This window comes from Talpa occidentalis, unplaced genomic scaffold (assembly GCF_014898055.3).
Source record: "Talpa occidentalis isolate TD23 unplaced genomic scaffold, MPIMG_talOcc4v2.1 talOcc4.12, whole genome shotgun sequence".
Lineage (NCBI taxonomy): Eukaryota > Metazoa > Chordata > Mammalia > Eulipotyphla > Talpidae > Talpa > Talpa occidentalis.
Window position 1 is genome coordinate 59,590,184 of NW_023601212.1, and position 23,488 is coordinate 59,613,671.

The 23,488-nt window shown below is 35.3% G+C and overlaps 1 protein-coding gene across 2 annotated transcripts in view; it reads right to left on the bottom strand.

The window, feature by feature from the left end:
• Positions 1–23,488, bottom strand: part of RABGAP1L (RAB GTPase activating protein 1 like) — a 572,843-nt gene that overhangs the window by 426,893 nt on the left and 122,462 nt on the right. For both annotated transcript variants that reach the window (XM_037507999.2, XM_054693457.1), the window contains exon 12: positions 11,348–11,441. In XM_037507999.2, the coding sequence (XP_037363896.2) occupies positions 11,348–11,441 (94 nt within the window). The remainder of the gene's footprint in view (positions 1–11,347; positions 11,442–23,488) is intronic.

A 23,488-nucleotide genomic window follows, 5' to 3' on the forward strand; every position in this document is an offset into this window, starting at 1 on the left:
AATGATAAAAGCCCTTGAAATTCTTGGGATAACAAGGAACATACCTCAACATCACATAAAGGCCATCTATGACAGCCAACAGCCAGTATCATTCTCAATGGTGAAAAGCTGAAAGCAATTCCATTAAGATCTGGAACAAGACAAGGATGTCCACTCTCCACCACGGCTTTCAATATAATACTGGAAGTCCTAGCCAGAGCAATAAGACAAGACAAAGACATCCAAGGAATCCAAATAGGAAAAGAAGAAGTCAAACTATCACTATTTGCAGATGATATGATAATATACATAGAGAACCCCAAAATCTCCACAGAAAACTAATTCAAACTCATCAATCAATTCAGTAAAGTGGCAGGATACAAAATCAACACGCAAAAGTCAGTAGCCTTCCTATACACAAACATAAATCTGAAGAAGAAGAAAATCAAAAAAAACCACCCTTTTATTATCGAAACAAAAAAAATCAAATATTTGGGAATAAATCTAACAAAAGAGGTAAAGGACCTATACAAAGAAAACTATAAAACACTGTTAAAAAGAAATAGAAGAAGACACAAAGAAATGGAAAGACATCCCCTGCTCATGGATTGGAAGAATAAACATTATTAAATGGCCATCCTACCAAAAGCAATATACAGATTCAATGCTATTCCAATCAAAATCTCAATGGCATTCTTTCAAAGAAATAGAACAATTATTGATGAAATTCATATGGAATCACCAAAAAACCCCGAATAGCCAAAGCTCTACTGAAAAAAAAAGAAGGAAATGGAGGCATCACACTCCCAGACTTCAAACTATACTACAAAGCCATAATCATCAAAACTGCATGGTATTGGAACAAGAACAGACATACAGACCAATGGAATCGAATAGAAAATCCAGAAATACCCACAGATTTTATGGTCAACTAATCTTTGACAAAGGAGCAAAGACTATGCATTGGAGCAAAGAAAGTTTGTTCAATAAATGGTGCTGGGAAAACTGGGTCGCTACATGCAAAAGAATGAAGCTTGACCACTACCTCACACCATACACAAAAATCAACTCAAAATGGATTAAAGAACTAGACATAAGACCTGAAACCATAAAATACATAGAAGGAAATATAGGCGAAACACTACGGGATTTGCACATCAAAGACATCTTTACAGACACATCACCCAAAGCAGTGATAGTGAAGAGAAAGATAAACAGCTGGGACTACATCAAATTAAAGAGCTTCTGCACAGCAAAAGAGACAATAACAAAAACAAAGAGAAACCCCACCAACTGGGAGAACATTTTTGCACCCAACACTAATGATAAAGGACTGATCACAAAAATCGCAAAGAGCTGATGAGACTCAGCAACAACAAAGAATATAATCCAGTCAAAAAATGGGCAGAAGAGCTAAAAAGAAACTTCTCTGAAGAGGAAATGCAAATGGCCAACAGACATATGAAAAAGTTTCAACACTCACTTGTAATCAGGGAAATGCAAATCAACTACCATGAGATACCATCTCACACCAGTGAGAATGGCACATATTAAAAAAACTAGCAACAACAAATGTTGGCGAGGATGTGGAGAAAAAGGAACTCTTGTGCACTGTTGGTGGGAGTGCAAACTGGTCCAACCACTATGGAGAGCTGTGTGGAGATTTCTGGACCTACTAAACATAGAGCTTCCATATGATCCAGCAATTCCACTCCTAGGTATTTACCCAAAGGACACAGAAACATCAATTCCAAAGAGCACCTGCACTCCTATGTTTATAGCAGCACTGTTTACAATAGCTAAGCTTTGGAAACAACCCAAATGCCCAAAAATAGATGACTGAATCAAGAAGATGTGGTACATATATACCATGGAATATTACTCAGCATTCAAAAAAGATAAACACATGCAATTTGCAGCAACATGGATGGCGCTGGAAGGGATCATGCTCAGCGAAAATAAGCCAAAAGAAAAGAAAAATACCGGATGGTCTCACTCATAGCAGGAATCTAGAAACTTAAATAAGGGACCAGGAAAATCAATATAAGAAAGTGAAAATCAAAATCAACAAAAAACTATGAACCAGAGACACTTTTTGGGGGGTGGGGGGGCGGGAGGGGAAGGATGGGGTCAGAATGGGGCGTTTGCAATTGTATGGGGGAATATAAAAAAAAAAATTTAAAATTAAAAAAAAAAAAAAAAAAAAAAGAAAGTCATAGAAACCATATGTCTATTTTCTATAATTGGCCTGCCACATCACCCATTTTCCTAATTTATACATACCTTTCCACCTCTATCCCAGGTCCCAGTTTTGGCATACATACCCTTCCTCTGAAAATTTTAAGCTTTTAAGCTTTGTCCATATCATCATAATTTGACCATCTTAGAAAAACTGTAATAACTTTCACAAGTCAAAAATTCAAGTAAAGGGCCTCCCCGGTGGCACAGCGGTTGAGCGCTGGGTTGCAAAGCTGCCCATGGCCTCTGCGATGCTGGTTCAATCCCCGGCTGCTCCCCGGCCACCGGAGGAGGGTCCCACATGGCGCGCAGACCTCTCCTGCCGCCCGCTGCTCCCCCAGCAGTGTACTTCGGTCCTTCTGCCTGCTCTGCTCCCGCTCTGGCTCTGGTGAATTCTCTCACCCTCCCGCCGCTTCTGACTGTACCCAGTGCATGTATAAACAAAACAAACAAACAAACAAACAAACAAATAAATAAATAAAACATGCCTCTATAAAAAAAATTAAAAAATAAAATAAAAAAAAAATTCAAGTAAACTTATTACTTTTTTAATAAATCATCATATTTGTATCCATTCTGCTTTCTTCCCCTCCCCATTCAAAGAAGACTTTTGTATTGTTGAGTTAGAGCACCTAAGTTGACAATACTGATAGGCTGGAAGCAAAAGAGTATAAAAACAGGTAGAGTTTATATGATTAAACATACTAGTGTACTGCTTAAGAACAAATATGTTGCTAAGTTAAAAAAAAAAAGCAGTTTCAAAATACTGTACACATTATTTTAAATATACATTCTCTCTCTGGACATGGTGTAAAAACACAGATCTACAGATTGGAACCTATAACCCTTAAAACAATTACAGTGTTATAAAACATCAACTTAATAAAAAATCTAAAATAATTTTTAAAAATTACAGATGGTATTATTTTAAATATACATTTTAAAATACATTTTAAATATATATTTATATATTTAAATATTTTAAATATACGATATCTCTAACACATATTATTTTGAAACACGCTTTTAACATGGAGAGGAAAACAATGTGGAATAATATAGTTAAAAGATTTATGTAACTGAATTAGGAAGGAAAGTATTCCTTTTATTTTCTTATGCAGTGTGAAACATTTTCAATTATCTCAATTTGTTGTACATTATATATGAGACATTTCAATTCTTTAAATTTATCTCATGGACTTAAAATGTAACTTTTGTTAATTTGGGAAAACACAACTAAAATTTGTCCAAAAAAAACATGTCAAACAGAGGAGCATTTATATATATATATATAAAACATTCATAATTTTTCATTTTTTTTCCAGTGTTTGCTTTCTTTTTGCAGGTGTAGTCCCCACAGAATTTCCACCACCAGTTCACCCATCCACCATCACTATAGTCTCGTGTGGTGAAGGAACATTCTTGAGAAGACCTACACCAAAGTAAACTATTTGACATAACCCCCCATCGCCAACTTCCAGGTGTGTCTTCTTTGCTATTCAAATGAGCTTACAATCATCAAAAAAAAAAAAAAAAAAGATAAGTCACAAGAAGCCAGGATCAATCATGAGAGAATTTTTTTCATAATTTATTGTTTGGGTCTAATTGAACTTTTGAATAGGAAAAACATGGTTTGAAGGCAGTTAAGTTTCTTTTAGTACAGAAAACTAAGTCAAATAAAAACCCATTTACCTGCATGGGTTCAGCTCATTTTCTCAGAAATTAAGTGCAAAATATTCTAAATTACGAGTCCCATTATGTATATCATAGAAGAGACACTCAAAGTAATTAAATATATTGTACATTACAAGTCATCACTATATATATATCTACAACTAATACAACTCCAGTAAACACCTCCCACGCAAAAGGAACCTTCATTCCACCCCTCATAACCCTAGCTATCATACTGTCTCCATCTTTACACGTCAAAATCCTTAAAAGAATTGCTGTATACTTCACTTTCTCTATTTCTTTCCCACCTCAACTTAGCTTAATGTGACCTTTCTATCTAGCCTAGAAAATGGTTTCCACTTAAGTAATACATGGTATATCTCTAAGCCACTAAATTCAAGGACATTTTTTATTTTCATTGCTGACCACTTTGTTTCCCTTAACTTCAATGACAAAACAGAGCCTTCTCTGGGCCCCTCACAAACTCTATTGCTGATTGTTTCTTCTATATTAAGCCTCTATACACACATACATGTATATACATACCCCTTCAAGTTAATAAAGTCAACATTGTTTAATGAACATTTTACCATAATATTATTTTTTTTAGATTTTTTTATAGTTTTTTTTTGTTTTTTTTCTTTTTTTAATAATAAATTTTATTTTTATATCCCCATACAGTTGCAACCCCCCCTTTCTGATCCCAATCCTCCCCTCCCGCCCCCCACACCCCCAAAAGTGTCTCTGGTTCATAGTTTTTTGTTGATTCTGATTTTCACTTTCTTATAGTTATTCATTTTCCTGGTCCCTTATTTAAGTTTTCTAGATTCCTGCTATGAGTGAGACCATCCGGTATTTTTCTTTTCCTTTTTGGCTTATTTCGCTGAGCATGATCCCTTCCAGCGCCATCCATGTTGCTGCAAATTGCATGTGCTTATCTTTTTTGAATGCTGAGTAATATTCCAATTTTACCATAATATTAAACTCAATGGACACTCAGCTTCTGACTCTCAGACAGACATAATGAAAAAACCTCTTCTCTTAAAAACCTAACACTATTTATCTCTACAGATTGACATTTAAAGTGAACTTGGTCACAAGTAAAACTGCATGATTAACAGATTTAATTTACTAATTATCCCGGTAATAATCAGTAATTATATTGCAGACGGTCCCCTAGCATATCCATGACCAAGGAGGATTCAACCAAAAGAGCAAGTCATAAAAATAACCATTACTTTCAATATTTCTGATAAAAATATAACTACATAAGACCATTTAACACAATAGTAACTGCAGCAATTATAAACAACAGACTTACAACTGGTAGGCAACTAGTAGTGATACATACAGAACTTTGCCCTGAAAACAAGAGGTACCTATTTCAAAAAGTCACATATAGCCAGAAACATACTAAATATAGAGTAATCAGGCAGCTTTTAATGCATGAATATAAACTCCACAAGGCAAAAATCTGTCTTCTTTACATAAGTATCCCAAGCACCCAGATCAGTGTCTTACACATAGAAGGCATTCAACATATTTTTGATAAATGAATGAATATATTTATGAAACTAAATTAATAAGACCAACTACTAAGGTTAAGCAAAAAAAAAAAAAGTTAAAAGCAAACATTCTCATTGATTTTAACAGGATTGTAAAGCTATGTGATGTTATTTATCTACTTATCTTCAAAGAGGAATATTTTCTTGAAACTAAGCACATAAGAAATGTTTCCATTTTTAAAGCTGTTCAGGAAACAAAGAAAAGGTATCATTTCTAACAAAAATAGCAGACAAATCAAGAGATGAAAAGAAAAGTCACTGAATGACACTGAGAGGTCATCAATGGAATTAGGGCAATTTTGATAGAGAGCTGGAAGTAGGTTGCTAGAAGTAGGTGGAGAACAGCTTGATTAATTTTAAAAGGTTCTCTCAGAAAAGGGAATAAACAGAACTGAAATTAACAGATGGGGTGGTAAGGGTATGGAGAAAAAGGAGCCCTTCTACATTGCTGGTGGTAATACAGACCGATGCCCCCTTATGGAAAAATTGTATGACAGTTCTCTAATATTAAAAATAGATCTACCATATGATACAACAATTTCACTCTGAGGTATCTACCCAAAGAACGCAAAAACACTAATTCTAAGGGATATACACAATCTCATGTTCATTGCAGTTTACAATAGCCAGTTGATAAAACAACCTAAGTGCCCAAGAAGAAATGAGTATATAGAGTGGATCCATTACACAATGTAGCACTGAATAGCTATTTTTAAAAAAAGAGATGAAATCTTTTCATTTGTGACAACATGAATGGAAATGAAGAGGACTATGCTAAGTGAAATAAGCCAAAAGGAGAAAGACAAATAACAGATGGTTTCACTTATATTGGAATACAGAGAAAAAAAAGCAAAGAGTCAGACAGAACCAAACCAACAACATACCCTAGAAGTCTGAGTATAGAATTGACGCTATCCGAGGGGGAGAAAACAGGAGGGTAAAGAGCATAGTGTGGAGGGAGCCCAATGAACTGTGGTGGAGGACTATGGGAACACTGGTGGTTGGTAACATACATCTGAAGAGGTGTGATACTATAACTCTGAATCACATCGTGTTGTAAATCAATGTTAAAAAAAAAATGATGACGTAGCATCAAGAAAGGTTATGGGATTTCTCCTACCAATAATGAGAAGACTAAGATGTATAAGCCTAGTTTTTAACTAAACAAGCTACATAAAGAAAAGTTTCAAGCAAAGAGACAGAGTCAAGGCCATTATGAAGATCAAGAGACTATTTTTATAATTTGGTTATGTTTCTGCCTAACATTTTTCCTCAATTGAAAAAAATGGCACATGATATTAACATGAAAAGGAAGGAAGCTATGGATGGTCATACTCGGTGATTCTAATTTTTCAGGTTTCCTGTGAGTTTAGATTTTATTTTGTTGTCCCAACAGTTTGTTGATGCTTAGCTAGGTTTTAAGGTCTCTAAGAACACATTTTCACACTTTGATAAGTATAACCACAATGAATACAATCAAAATGTCTACTAAATGTATCTCAATTTTCTGATACTCTAATAAAGAGAATAATTTGAAGATGGTTTTATTAGTTGTTTGAAGATGGTTGCATTAGTTTTTTTGGATAGAAAGTCTTCCTGCTACAAATGTTGATTTTTATACATAAGTATTCAGGGACAAAACTGTTTTTTGCCCTTAAAAATATGAACAACTGGGGCCTCCCTGGTGGCACATGGGGTTAAGCACAGCACTATGAAGCTATCCACAGCCTCTGTAGCACAAGTTTGACCCCTGGCCAGCCAGGGAGCTACCCACATGGCGCAGCAGATCTCTTCTGATTTGCCCGCTGCTCCCCTCAACTGTGTATTTCATTCAGTCTTCCTGTTCTGTTCCACCACTCTGTCTCTGGTGAATCCTCTCACCCCCCCCCCCACCTCTGGCCTGTACCCCAGTTCTTGTATACATAAATAAATAAATCTTTAAAAATATACATGAACTTCCACACACTTAAAAGAAACAGCAGTTAATCAGAAATAATTTTATGCAATTTCTTAAATAATTTAATATTCAAGTCGTTGGCATTACCATTTAGAATAAACTAAACATACAAAGAATTCTTGCTTTTCAGTTTAGTTTTTCCAGTCCTTCCATCCCAAATGTTTCCTCATTCCCTCTCTTCCTTTTTGTGGCTCTCAAGTCTAGATTGTTCACTTCTTTTCATGTAGTTATTTCTTCAAGACTCAACTCAAATATTGTATAAAGACCTCCAATACTAAACTTTCACACAGTCTGTTTTTAGTTTTCTTCTCCATATCATCCTTATTTTTTCTCATAATTTCAAATTAGGGTTAAATGTGTTTTCTATAGACTTTCCTAATACATTTACTAACATGAATTCTGATTTTATCTATAAAAGTGTCACTTTATTTTAATATAGTGATCTAGTTTGTCTATCATAAGTTCAAAATATTTTCAACTGTATTTTATTTATTTATTTATTTGTTTGTTTATTTATTTAAAAATTGGATTGATTGATTGACTGATTGATTTATACAAGCACTGGGTACAGTCAGAAGAACGGGAGGCTGAGAGAATTCACCAGAGCCAGAGCTGGGAGCAGAACAGGCAGACTGACGAAGAACACCAATGAGGGGAGCAGCGGGCGCAGCAGGAGAAGAGGTCTGCACACCATGTGGGACCCTCGCCAGTGGCCGGGGATTGATTGCTGTGGGCAGCTTTGCATCCCAGCACTCAACTGCTGTGCCACCGGGGAGGCCAAGTATTTTATTTAAACATTTATTAAGAACACAGGCTATCTCCTCACTTAAAAGAAAAATTTCCCCAAAGTACAAAATGTAGTGTTTTATGTAGCAGGTGCTTTACCTAAGTAAATCAAAAAATGTCTTCATTTAAGTACCTAGCTATTATTCTTAAGACTCATCGAAAGCTTCTAAATCTAAGGAAGAAAGTATTTTAAAAAGATATTCTGAAAGCAATTAAAACTTTTTGTCAATTCTTACAGATAATAAACTTCTCTAAGTTAGACAAATTTTACCCTTTTCATATGAATTGTCATGATACAACTACAATAATGATGCAAACAGAATTACAATACCTGAATTGTAAAAGGTCCAGGAAGTTTCCTAAAGGTCTAGAAATAAGTTATCCTATGTTGGAGGTTTGTCTTTATGATATTGAAAACTATGAAACCTTAGGTCTTTAACCCTTAAGAAGTTAGCTACAGATTTTTCATAGATGACTTTATTAGGTTAAGGAATTATCCCTACTCCTAGTTTGCTAAGAGTTTAATCATGAATGAACAATAAATTTTTAAATGGTTTTTCTGCATCAACTGAGATAATTGTATGGTTTTTCTACTACAATCTGTTCATATGGTAAATCACATGGTTTATTTTTTTTTCCCCCATAGAATTTCCTTCACCAATGCACCTGTGTACCATCACCTCAGTCCCCTATGCTCCTCCCTCCCTCCCTCTGATCCCTCTCCCTTCTCCTCCCCTGCAGTATGTCTCTGATTTATAATTGTCTGTTTTTGCTTCGTTATGTTTTGTACTGTTATTATATTTTTTACACTGATGTCTTATTTGGTTCCCCTATATTCCTGCTATGAGTGAAGCCATATGATATTTTTTCTTATTTCCTTCTGGCTTATTTCACTGAGCATAATTCCTTCTAGCTCCATCTATGTTGCTGAGAATGGCATGAGTTTATCTTTTTTGATTGCTGAGTAATATTCCATTGTGTATACACCACATCTTCCTGATCCAGTCATCTATTTTGGGGCATTTGGGTTGTTTCCAGGTTTTTCCTGTTGTAAAATAGTGCTGCAAAAAACATAGGGGTGCAGGTGTTCTTTGGATTAATGTTTTTGTGTCCTTTGGGTAGATCCCTAGGAGTAGAATTGCCGGGTCATATGATAGCTCCATTTTTAGTAGACTGAGAAACCTCCAAACAGCTTTTCAAAGTGGTTGGACCAGTTTGCACGCCCACCAGTAATGTAGCAGAGTTCCTTTTTCACCACATCCTCGCCAACATTTGTTGCTGCTAGTTTTTTTGATATGTGCCATTTTAACTGGTGTAAGGTGTATCTCAATGTGGCTTTGATTTGCATTTCCCTGATTATAAGGGTTGTTGAACATTTTTAGAAAGCCCAGAAATAAAGCCACACTTACATGGACAACTAATCTTTGTAAAAGGAGCAAAGAATATGCAATGCAACATGGATAGCTTATTCAATAAATGGTGCTGGCAAAACTGTACCACCACATGCAAAAAAATGAAACAATGGTTTATTTTTAAATGTAGAACCAGCCTGACATTCCCCAAATAGTGACAGATCCTAAATAAATAGTCATGCTATATTATCCCTTTTTATATATTATGGGACATGATACATTAATATTTTGTTGAGGATTCTTGAATCCATATTCATGAAGGACATTGATCTGCAATTTTCTCTTTTGTAATTTTTTTTCTTAGTTATATTTTTGGGGTAAGGTTGGTTTACATCACTGTATCTGCTTTGATGGCTGAAGGCTCAAACCTCTACAAATATTTTTTCATACCCTGCCTACCACCAGTACCCCAATAATCATCCATCAAGTTTTACCAGGCCATCTCCCACCCACACAACCATCCAGCCACCCTCCACTACTAGTGCCTCAGTTTTTCATTCAATGTCAAGGGTTTGCTATTGGCTTGGTTTTAACTGATACTTTGTTTTGTTTCTCTGTAGTCTACATAGAAGTGAAACCATCGCTATTTATCTTTCTCCTTCTGACTTATTTCACTTAGCATGATCCCTGCTTTTTGCAGTAGCTACATAACTGAATTATCAGGTGGAGAATATAAATCTCTAAATCAAATATTCATCTTGATAGATTCTTGATAGATCTCTTTGGCTCCCATTAATTAATCTATTACATAAATTACCTGAGATGTGTTGATAGCTCATTAAAATATGTAAAGTAAAATAAAATATCATTTGTTTAATAAATATGGAGGCATACCTTCTTCTTAGGGTATTTCCTTAATAACATGATTGGATCAACACTTTGTTCAGAAATTTGAGAAACCTAGTCTGGAGATTTTACAATGAAAAGCCACAAGCCTCTTGAAATGTAAACATGTACCTCCTGAAATAACTCAAAAGCTTTTCAGGATGTATACAAGATACTATCATAAGGAATATTCATCTGTCTCTCAAGAAATAAAAGAAGTTTTAATTGTTATTTGCTCTACTTTTCTGCATAAATATGTAAAATTCTGCCCAAACTTTGTATTTTCTCCTGGACTACCAGAATGCATATAATCTGATATGCATACTCAATTAACAGCAATGTGTTTGGTATAAAGGAGTCTTTGTTGGCAAGATTTTTAAATTTTATCACATATGTTAGGATTACCTTTTTAAAAACTTGTAACTGTAATCATGTACTTTAGTAAATATAAATAGAATAACTTTTTTTTGTAGGTGTAGACAAAATATCCCCAAATGTAAAGTAATGGTTTCAGTCACAAAGAATAAAACAGGTTTAATTATAGTTTATAATCAGTGATGAAATGAACCATTATAAGTTTTATAGCTGCTTTTAGTGTCTACAGACATGATAGAGAAACAAAATGTGACCCTTTAACAATAAATATTTACATGTGTTGGTATGTAACATAAAACTGACTACTTTGAGCAATGTTATATCTGAATAATAATAAAGCAAATATATCTTCCAAAGTTAAGTAAGAGATCATTTTGGAGGGAAGACATAATCAAACATAGAGAATACCTATGGATTTTTTTTGTTTTTAAAGTACTTTAAAATATCAAGATATATAAAGATATATATTAACTAGTAATAGAAATTAACTTCAATTCTATAAATATAAATTTTCAATAAGAAAAATAAATTTTTACCATCTTCCCAGCAATTCTCCCCAAGAATACAGGATCTTCTCAGGACAATCCTTAGACACATCACCTGTTCCACTTGAGAGTTCATTATCACTCTCTGTAAAAGAAACACAAAAACAAAATCAACATACATATTATATATTAGACTAGATTTTATATTATAAACAAGAAACATGTGTCTAATACAAGATTTGTAATTAAACCCACTGCTGAAAGAACAGTAAAAACATTAACATAATTTTTGTTGAGTGTACATAAATATTTCAAAGTATAAACTATGAAAATTTTTGTCCACAGTTTACATAGCATGGAACTGAAAACAGCAACTCCATTTCTAGAAATTTATGATTCAGAAATGTACATATCAAAAAGATATACGTACATATATGTACATATCAAAAAGATTTTCACTGTAACATTTCTTACTGTAATAGGAACTAAAGACTATATCAATAAAAGCTTTATCAACTAAATTATTATATATCCATTCAAAAGAATATTATTCAGTAGTCTAAAAGAACTGGATAAATCTTTGTATGCTAATGTAAAAATCTTGGAAAATATATAATTTTGAAGGGGTCTCCCTGGTGGTGCAAGGGGTTAAGCACCATACTATGAAGCTATCCACAGCCTCTGCAGCACAAGTTCAATCCCTGGCTGGCAAGGGAGCTATCCACATGGCGCAGCAAACCTCTCCTGACTTGGCTGCTGCTCCCTTCAGCAGTGTATTTCAGTCAGTCTGCCTGTTCTGTTCCCCACTCTGTCTCTGGTGAATCCTCTCACCCCCTGCATCTCTAGCCTGTACCCCAGCTCTTGTATGCATAAATAAATAAATAAATATTTTAAAAAAGAAAATATATAATTTTGTGATGGAAAATGATAAAGAACAATTTTTCAGTTTGGCTTTATTTTAGTAAATAATATTACTTATAGAATTACAGATACCTTTAACAAAAAGCTATAAGAATATATCCAAACTATTAATAATTGTTTCAGCACATTACAATATCTTATGACATAGTAGGCACTCAAAAAATATTTAGGAAACATCTTTCCCTTTTAAGTTTTATGTTCCTGTACTAACCTTATCTTTTACAATAAGTATGCATAACTGTAAGTGAGCGGGGGACTGTAACAGTTTAAATAGGGATATTGTAAAATGAAACAAAAACCTATTTTATTACTACAAATCCCTACTAATGAGCCATAAAATCATCACTGACAACAAAGTATTTTGCTTTCCTGACAATCCCCCAAGATATTTCCTACTATAAAAAGGAAAGCACAACTGTGAACATTTAGATTAGCAGAAGAAAACCACAAGGAGAAGGAAAGAAAATGAGTACACTGAAGTGAAACCACATCCCTGATAAACTACAAAGGTAGAGATGACAACAAGTTATGGGTCAAATATTTGGATGAAAAAGAGGACAGCCAAGGAATACAGGAATCCCAGGTTTTTATTGAATATCTGCCTTTTTATCTATATCCCAGGCTTTATTGCAAGTTTTGCCAGCATTAGATCATCTTATCTCTAAATAAACCTAATGAGGTAATCAGTAGTAGTTTGCCCACTTTAAAGATATAATCATTTAGATATAAAGAGCTTAAGTAATAAGTGATGGAGAGATAGGATTCAATCCTAGTTTAAATTCAAAGTCAAATACTATCTCTCCTAATAGCTTTTCCTACCATGTTTTTGAAACTATTGTCATTTAGCAGATACTAGTCTGTGTGAAGTGCCAACCCTTAGTAAATAGTGGAAGCCAGATCAAGAAGGGAAAAGTAAAATATATTTAAAGCAACACATCCAAGAAACATTAAACTGGGAGCAACAGACTTAATGCAGGGGCTCTATGGATGTAATTCCTGCTGATGCTCAGGAAGAATATAGATGAAATAAATATCCCAGTGATACCGAGAGTGTTAGCCAGATCTAGGGTGCAAGTCAAGAAATAAATAACTGGGAAGGTAGTTTCTTCTTTACCCAATATCATGAAATATGGGGAGGTCAGAGAGTAATATAACTAAAGGGCATTGCAGGGTCAATTCAACCATTGCACTTCCTTTATCAAGTTCCATTCCATAGAAAATGGGCAGGTTCTTCCTTTTTATCATTATCCACTGATTTCTAACTTGCAGAAAGCTGAAACCAACTGTGCAACACCCAAAGATACAATAGTTTTAAATTTTTAGATCAAACAAAATAAATGTATGATCAATAAAAAACATTTAAGACCCTCTGTAAACTCGTGATTCCCTGTTTTGATGGGAAAAAAATTAATGTATCTCAATTAGCAATGTTTCTTATCCTAATCATAAAAGAATTTCAGAATACAAGAGGAAAAATATGTATACCTACACACTGCTTTTTTTTAACAGTTAAAAATAAATTATGAAACACGTGGCAAATGAGCACAAAATCTCACTTTTCTTTCCTATTCAACTTAAGGAATACTCATAAAATTAAAGGCTGGAAAGTAAACAAAAAAAATGTGACTTGAGGATTTTTGGAGATTTTCCCCTTAATTGTATTCTTCTATTATTTAAACACTTGCTGAAAATAATACAGGTAACCACAGCTATAAATTCTCTTCTAAACACATTGGAGAAAATAAATCTTTACTAATGGTGAAAAAATTGTAGGAACATGGGTCTGTATAAAGATACTCGGCAACCTAAAATAGTGCAAAATAGATTTATTTTGATTATTCAGTAGTAAATAATATCGTTTTGGAGATCCAAAACACTATGTAGACATTTGTATGATGTTAAATATAATACAAATCTCGGATTTCTCACATGACCAAGGTTTCATATACATGTACTATATAGAGCACTAACATACAAATGTAAATCATTAAAGTAAAATAAAAGATCGTCCTAAATTTCTGAAATTTTATAACATTTCCCATCATCAAAAGCAAGGTAGAGGAAACCACAAATTGCATGACTTCTTTCCAACTAAATCATCATCACTGTCACTCTGAATCTAATTACAGATTTCTAATTCATAACCCCTGTAGTTGCTAAGCATCAGTGATTAATAACAATGTATCATTAATCACTGAAACCTGTCAACCATACTCAAGAGAACTAGGGTAGCCAATACACCTCACCTCAAGGACAATGAACATTAAGCAAACGGCTTCTTAATTATGAGACTAGCATATTATGGTATATATTTGTTGGCGTGGGGTTAGTGTGTATATATGTGCATTCCATTTTATAGTTTTCTGGGATATTATTGACATTTTCAAGTTATTATATATTTATGTTTAGTATTTCAGCTTTTTTGAAATGTATTTTAATTTTCCATCCAGTTTCATTTAAAAAACTACTTTATTGAGGTTGCGTGACATACAAAAAGCTGTAGATATTTTATCTAAACAACTTGATGTGTTAGAGAGGTTAGTGTATCTCTATCATAAAAAAAATTGAGCAGTGTCTATTTGAATGTATTATCTGTGACTTTTTCAAAATAAATTAGTGTTGGTAAAGAAAAAGAGACACGTCTGGCAGACAGATTTTAAGAAAGAACATATATAAATAGCTATACTAAGGACTTATTTTAAAACATTCAAGAAAGGACTTTTTAAAAGGGAGTCAATTAATTAGAAGGAAAAAGGGCAGATCACATTCTTCAACAAATATAACTCTGCAAGAGTAAAGGCTCACACAAAGAAATAAAAAACCAACAAAGAAACAAGGAGATAAGAGTAAAATTATGTCATATCTGCATTCAGATTTTTTATATTCCCCTCCTAAGAGTTTATGCTTCTGAATATGAACCAAATTGAATCACTGAGAAATTTAGATGATAAAACAAGATAGGGGCCTCCCTGGTGGCACTGGGGTTAAGACACAGTGTTATCAAGGAATCACCAGCCACTGCAGTACAAATTCTATCCCTGGCCAGAGAGCTAACCCACATGGCGCAGCAGACCTCTCCTGTCTCACCCGCTCCTCCCCTCAGCAGTATATTTCAGTAGATCTACCTGTTCTGCTCCCCAGTCTGTCTCTGATGAATCCTCTTACCCACCACACCTCTGGCCAATACCCCAGTTCTTGTATACATAAATAAATAAATCTTTGAAAAAAAAAAAAGACAAAGTAACTATCTACCCACCTCTCTAATTGTATGTATAACATGTACATGTGCATATGTGACTATGTACATGCACATTTTTTGTATGTGTATGTTGAGAAGGAGAGAAGGAAGGAGGGAATGAGAGAGGACATACCAAAATTCCAGATTCCAAAAGAAAAGTAGGTGTTTATCACAAGCCATATTGTTAGTACTAGTAATTTAATTTAATAAGCAGAGTGAGACACTGTTATCAGTGGCTGGATGGTGGGCACCCTCCTGAAATCTAAGTTTCCCCATATCACCCAAGGGCCAAACTTGAAAGCAGACCTTTCTAAAGCTTGCTGTCTGAAGCCTGTGATATAACTCTTTTCTGCAAACTTATTCATGCATGTATCACCTATTCTAATTTCCAGTAAGAGATTTTTAAAACAAAAATATGCTGTTCTTTTCTGACTTTAGCATTTCAAAGAGATTTCCAGTCATTAAACAAATATTTACTTAACACTTGCCACATATGAGGCAACAGGAACTCAAAAAAGAATAAAATACCATCTGCCCCATAGGAACTCACACTCTAGAAGGTGAGAGAAATGAGTAAAAACAAGATCATGTTTATGATAATGTAATTTAAGAATTTAAGTGGTGTGCTCAAAGAACCATTAGAGCAAGAGGTTAGAAAGACTAATACTTCCTCTGCAGGTATGAGAAGACTTCCAGAAAAATTCAAGAGAGAGAAAAAAGGGCCTACTTCAGTTAGAAGTGATCAAAGAACAACTGAAGAGGTAACACTTGAGTCCTGAGCTGAGATCTAAAAAGAAAAAGACAGCTGACAAAAGTTTGTATGAAAATACCTTCCAACCAAAGAATGACATATACAATATCTCCGAGAAGATTCACTTGATTGAAAGTGCTAAGTACTTCACATAGCATAGCATTCAACAAGTGGCAGCTACAATTATATCTTGTCTTTTTCATGTATTAAGAAGCTAACCATTTAAGAGGTGTTTTATATATATATTTATATATATATATAAAATAAAAGAATATATAATAATATAGATAATAAAAGAATATAATATATATAAAAGAATGCCACAGATCAGAACACGTTAAAACAACATACAGATAAATGAAAAACTAAGCTTTGGTCTTCCCTAAAAATAAAGCAAAGAAGAAAAAAGTGAAGGATTATGTACAGAACTCTTACTGATAAAGGTTAAAACAAGATATCAATGAGACAAACCTTTTCCTAAGCTATCTATATACAAAAATATCCTAAGTAGCATAATAAATTATGTATCCCCAAGTCCTTTTACCACACCTATAGAATATCACTTATACAAACCCTTGATTAAAGCAGAAATACAGCATTAGCATGACATAAAAAAGTAGTTGATACCCACTAAAAGTTAATTAAACCTACTGAAAAGCAAACTTGAACTACAGATGGCTTTCTAATGATCTTAACTGATGTATAAAAAAGACTTGAAATATCCAGAATAACAAATCCTTAATGTTTTCTTTAAAGGGGACATTCTGAATATCAACTGTCTACATTTTTCACACTATCTAGTGCAGACTCTTCAAAACTAGATCATTAACAAGTGCCAACTGTACCTGTGGTCTGCACTGTGAAGAGTGGATCCATGTAGTCCATAAACTACATGCAGAAGTCAAAGAGCCTGCCATACATTCCCACTTGGTTTTAAAGTCAGTGAACCTCAGCACAGATGATCTTCTATAATCGATTTTAGCTTTTTCTTCCTTATATCATTTTATATGTAGCTCAAACTCATGAACGATACTTTCAAGGCACCCAGTGACTTCTTAACTGAGGTTTCAATGCTGAAGTAACAAAGTACGCTCACATATTGAGAAGTTGTTCTATAAGTATTATTTCATTTTGAAAATGTCACATAGGATCTGATTTCATAATCTTCTCATGATTGTATTTATTACTTACATTTCTTTCCTTTAAGATTTTGGATGAAGATTCATGATGACAACATAGGAGAAATGTAAATTTGGACACAACAAATTTACAGCTATATGGAATAATTTATAAGAAGGAGACCTAAAAACGGGACAGAAATCCACAGCAAAGGATAAAAGTATACACAGAGATGAGTAAGAAAGACACACTCTTACCAAGGAAGATTCCACCTCCACCTCCCATATGGACACTCATGGTCAAGAGGGATTTTGAGAATGTAGAACTTTTCCCTAGGGTGCAGGGAAGAGTGTATCCTACCTACAGCAGACACTGCAATCTTTTACTTCTGCACAATAGAGATGAGCCCCTAAAGTCTCAGGATTGAGGGCCAGCAGGAAAAATGTCCAGGGGAATCAAAGAATAGAGAATCACCCTAAAAAGCTTGCACATAAGCTCACTTGCCTCAGGAAAACTACTGGAGATAATAAACATACACTAAAATTGCAAATCACAAAATCAGTATACAAAAATGTATTGCATTTCTATATACAAACAATGAACATAAACAGAAATTAAGAAGAACCTACCATTTATAATCACAAAAAAATAAAAATGAAAAAGAATACTTAGGAAGAAATTTAACACTGAAAACTGTAAGACTCTGTTAACAGAAAATGAAGAAGACACAAAGAAATGTAAAGACATTCCAAGATTATAAATAAGAATTAGCATTGCTAAACTGGTCATTTTACCTAAAGCAATATATATATATATAGATTCAATGCAGTCCATATCAAAATTCCAATTTCTTCAAAGAAGAACAATCCTAAAATTTGTATGTAACCAGAAAAGACCTCAAACTGCCAAAGTAACCCAGAGAAAAAAGAACAAAAATGAAGATATCACACCCTGGGCTTCAAACTATACTATAAATCTATAGCAGTCAAAACAGTATGGTACTAAAATAAAAACATACACACAGATCACTGGACTAGATTGAGAGCCCAGAAATAAACTCATACATATGTGGACAACTAACTTAAGACAAAGGCACCAAACCATACAATGGAGAAAGCAAAGTCTTCATTAAGTGGAGCTGGGAAAAATAGACAACCAGTGCAAAAGAATAAAACTAGGCCACACTCTTACACCATACACAAAAACCAATTCAAAATACATTAAAGATTTGAATCTAAGACCTAAAACCATACTATATAGAGAAGAAAGCATAAGTGATAAGCTTTCCAACATCAGCCTTTGTGAATTCATGTCCAACAGGAAGGGAAACAAAAGCAAAACAAATGGGACTAAATCTAACTGAAAAATTTCTAAACAATGAAAAAAAATCATGGATAAAACAAAAAGGCAACTGACTGAATAGAAGATATTTGCTGACCATGTATCAGACAAGGGGTTAATATCCCTAATTTATAAACAACTCATACAATTCAACAACAAATAAACAACCCAATTAAAAAATAGGTAAAGGGTCAAAGTATACATTTCACCAAAGGAGTCATATAGATGGCCAACAGACAAATGAAAATATGTTCTTGCTTGCTTATCTGTAGGGAAATACAATTCAAAACCACAATGAAACATCAACTCACATCTGTTAGGTGGCTGTTATCAAAAAACAAGAAACAGTAAATGCTGGCAAAGATGTGGAGAAAGGATATGGGAACCCTCATATACTGTTGGTAGAAACGTCAACTGGTGCAGCCACTATGAAAAACAACATAGAAGTCCTCAAAAAAATTAAAAAATTAACTACCATATGTCCCAGTACTCCACCTCTGGGTGTTTACCGAAAGAATATGAAAATACAAATTCAAAAAGATATATGCACCCCTGTGCTCATTGCAGCACTAGTCACAATTGCCAAGATATGAAAGCAACCTAAATGCCCATCAACAAATAAATGATTACCACTAAACTATTAAAAAAAATGAACTCTTGCCACTTGCAACATGGGATCAACTCTATAGGAGTTATGTTAAGTGAACTAAGTCAGATAGAGAAAGGTAATGATTTCAGTCATATGGCCGATAAACAATCAAAGCAAATGAACCAACAAAACAAAATCCTTAGATTATGTCAACAGAACAGTAGTTACCAGAAGAGAAGGGTTCAGGGGAAGGGTAGGTGGAACAGGTAGAGGTGGTCAACTAGATGGTGGTGGATGGAAATTGGATCTTTGGTGGCAGGTGTAGTATTATGGTATATATAGAGAGCGAGGTATGAAATTTACATAGTATTATAAAGCAATGCTACCTCAATTTATTAAAAAAGTGACAAAAGCCAGCATACAAAGTGTGATTTATGTGAAGATCAAACACACCTTAAATTCAAACCACAATCCATAGTTCTGTTTTGCCATAAAAGCTGATTATTAGTCATATTGAAAAGAATGGGAATCTGCATCATTCTGTGATTAAGATTTTTTATTTTACTTTTGCCAAGTATCCTCTTTTTAAGAAAAGTAGGAAGAACAAAACTAAAGATTTCTAAAACTACGGAGTTTCGATCACTTAACTGGATAACATAACTATAATAAGCATTCAACAGATCTTGCTTTGGGGAATGAACACAGGTATCTTCAAGAGCTATCTAAATTCTAACCACTGGAATTCAAGTCATTTTTCTCCAATTATCAACACCTCTAATATCTCACATTTATTTTAGCATATCACTTTCCATCTAGTTGTAAGCTCTTTGACAACAGGATCTGATCTGAAATATTTAATATTTCTTAAGAAAGACAAAAGACAAAAGAAGGAATCTGGAAAGGAAGGATAGTGGGGAGAGCGAAGCTTGGGAATGGTGGAAAGCAAGTATGGCTAACCCTGGAGAGTAATAAAGGTTATGGAGAGGAGATTACAAACACAATCAAGCAGGTTAATGTCCAAACAATTCTGAAGAGACATGAAAAATCGAATATCCTTATTTCTCTGATGTAAAATTTGCTTGAGGTTTTGTACAAAGAGAAAGGACAAATTAAAGCTCTAATTACCTAAAATCAAACTTCAGTTTTATTTTTTAAACACCCTATAAAAAATTAATGCCCTCAAATGGATATCACTTCAAATTTTTATTGAATAATTTGCCCATCTCTATGTACAGTATAATGAAAATACTAATACAGACAGCGATGCATGTAGTCTATTGTACAGCTCTTCTGCTGACATACATTTCACAAATATTTACTCCAGTCCCGGTATTAAGTCAGTGTAATATTTTTTGCACTAAGTTTTCAGAAATCTTAGCCTTTTTCCTGTAGTTATAAGAGATCTGAGTCACTCAAATCCCAATGCCATATTCAAATCATTAGGACACCACATCCCCTTGGTGTGATAAGAGCCATAATTTCCCCAACTGAAAAATTAAGCTCTTTCCTCTACATACTAACTGCTACTAAAGAGAATGGCATACGAATTATCCTCCTAATCATTCTGCAAACAGTTAACAGCCTCTTAGTCTTGTTTCAGCCAAAGGAGTTAATTGTTTACAGAATACAATTACACAGTAATCAAGGTCCTGGTTTCTGGCCTTCACACTGTCAGTTAATCTCAGGATCTCAGTTTCCAGAACTATAAATGAGATAGCTCAATAAAATTAAATTCAAATAACATTTATTGAGTATATTCTGTAGGTTAATTTGTAATGCCCAAGATATTCCAAAGTTCAAATTTTAAATATTTTAATGATTTGATGTTATAAAAATTTCCTCACTGTTAACAGATTGTATAAAGAGAACTCAACAACTAGCATCCTCCTCCTTAGAGCTTTTCTCAGACAGCTACCCCCACCACCAGCCTGCAAGCCCTACCTACAGACAAGCATTTGGAAACACAGTTGCTATCAGCAATTTTTGGCTCTACCTCAAACCCCATAATGAGGCTGATAAAAACACAAGTTAGTCACACTCAGTTCCCACCTGAAATGGAAGCAGTGCCTGAGAAGGAAAAGGAAGAGTAAAGCAAAATTTAAGCCTGAAAAATAAGTTTTTAGCAAGAAAAATATTCACAAATATGAGCCTGGGCAAGCTGCTTGGCCTCTCTAAGCTTCAATTTTCTGTACTAAAAGATGGATAAAACATTAGGGCTGGTGTAAAAATTAGATAATTTGCAAAGTGTTTCATACTTATTTTTCATTATTATTAATAACTGGAAAGTGGAATTAAGTCCTGGCTGTAGGGTAAGGAAAAATGTCAGGCTTTTCTGCCCTCCCACCATCAGGATAGATGACGGACCCCTGCGGTCCTGAATGCATGCCTGATGGCGGGCATCTGGAGTAGGGTGTGGGCATAGGTAGATGGGATTCAGCTGAGCTAAGACTGTGCTTTTTTTTAAGGGCGGCGTCACGGGGACGCCAGCAGCAGCAGAAGCTGAAGCAGAAGACGAAAGAGAAGCCGGGAAGCAGAGAACGCCAGAGAGCCCAGAGAGTGCGGATTTGCTGGGGGCTGGGAGGACTGCCAGCCTCCCGGCCCCCCAGCACCCCTGCCTGCCACGTACCCGCTGAACCCCAATAAAAACCTGCAAAACCACTGAGGACTCTGACTCCTCCTTTACCCGGTCTGCATGGGATCAGAAAACCTGCACTGTGGCCTGGCCTGCCCTTACAGTGAGGAATGTGGCTTGGGGTGGAGCCCAAGCCGAAGAGGGGACCCGAGAGAGGCCGCATGTAGAGTTTGGATCCCCGACCCATGTGCTTGTGCAGTGGGTTGGCCTGAGTGCAGGGGTCTGCATGTCGCATTGGTGGCTAATGAAAGCCGAGTGTTGGAGCGACAGCAGACAGAAACACTGAGGGTTGGGCGATTACCCCCAAAGAGTAGAGAATCCCCAATACAGGAGTGATTGCATCCTGGGGGTGGATGCTATGTGTGGTTTGTAGCCGAAACTCCAGCCAGAGAAGGCCAGGAAGCCTGATGGCTTCTGGCATGTAACAGAGATGTCTGAGTGATTTCCCCTCCTTCATATGAGCAGTGCCTTTGGCAGCAGATGTGGTGGATCATCTGCTGGTACCAATAATTGTCTTTTGCCACTAGGTTGGTGCCCTGCCTGGACTTACTTGTGTTCTGTTGTATTTTGTTGTATAGTGATGTGTTTCATTTACTTTCATGGGCCATGGCTGCAGTGTTCATATTGCCAAGAGACATGTGTTTATGACTTGTATATAGAGACTGATAAAGACAATATGGCAGAAAACCCTGCGGGGGTGGACTGTAGGGTAAGGAAAACTGTCAGGCTTTTCTGCCCTCCCACCGTCAGGATAGATAATGGATCCTTACAGACCTGAATGCATGCCAGATGGCAGGCACCTGAGTAGGGTGTGGGCGTAGGTAGATGGGATTCACCTGGGCTAACACTGGGCTTTTAAGAGCGGCGTCACGGGGACACCGGCAGAAGCCAAGAACGAATGCAAGCAGGAGAGCAGAGAAGCAGAACACAAGAGAAGGCTGGAGAGCCCAGATAGAGTGAAGACTTGCTGGGGGCTGGGAGGCCTGCCAGCCTCCAGGCCCCCCAGCACCCCTGCCTGCCATGTGCCTAGTAAATCTAAATAAAAAAACCTGCAAAAGCCACTGAGGACTCTGACTCCTCCTTTACCCGGTCTGCTAGATCAGAAAACCCGCACTGTGTCAGTCCTGACCCTACAATGACTCTTCCACCACACTACTAAAAACTAATGCTCATATACTAATATTCCCTTTATACTAATATTCAGGCAGATTTATAAACTAAATCAGACTTTTACAATGTGACTACTTAGAACTTATGTATTGTTAAATAAATCCGACAGGAAGAGTAGTTTATAGGTTTAGTAGTCATATAGGCACTTACGAATTAAAATTTATTAGCCTAGTAAACATAAAATATTCTCAATCTCACTTGTAATCAGGGAAATGTAAACAAAAAAACTGCTACTTATTATAGAGTGGTAAAAATTTTAAGCACTGATAATACCACTGTTGAGAGTATGAGGGAAAGGTGCTCAGAAACAGTACTCGAAGGGGCATAATATTATAGTCTTTCTGGGGAGCAGTTTAAAATTACCTATCAGGCTCCCTGGTGGTGCAGTGGGTTGAGCGCAGCACTGTGAAGCTGTCCGCAGCCTCTGCAGC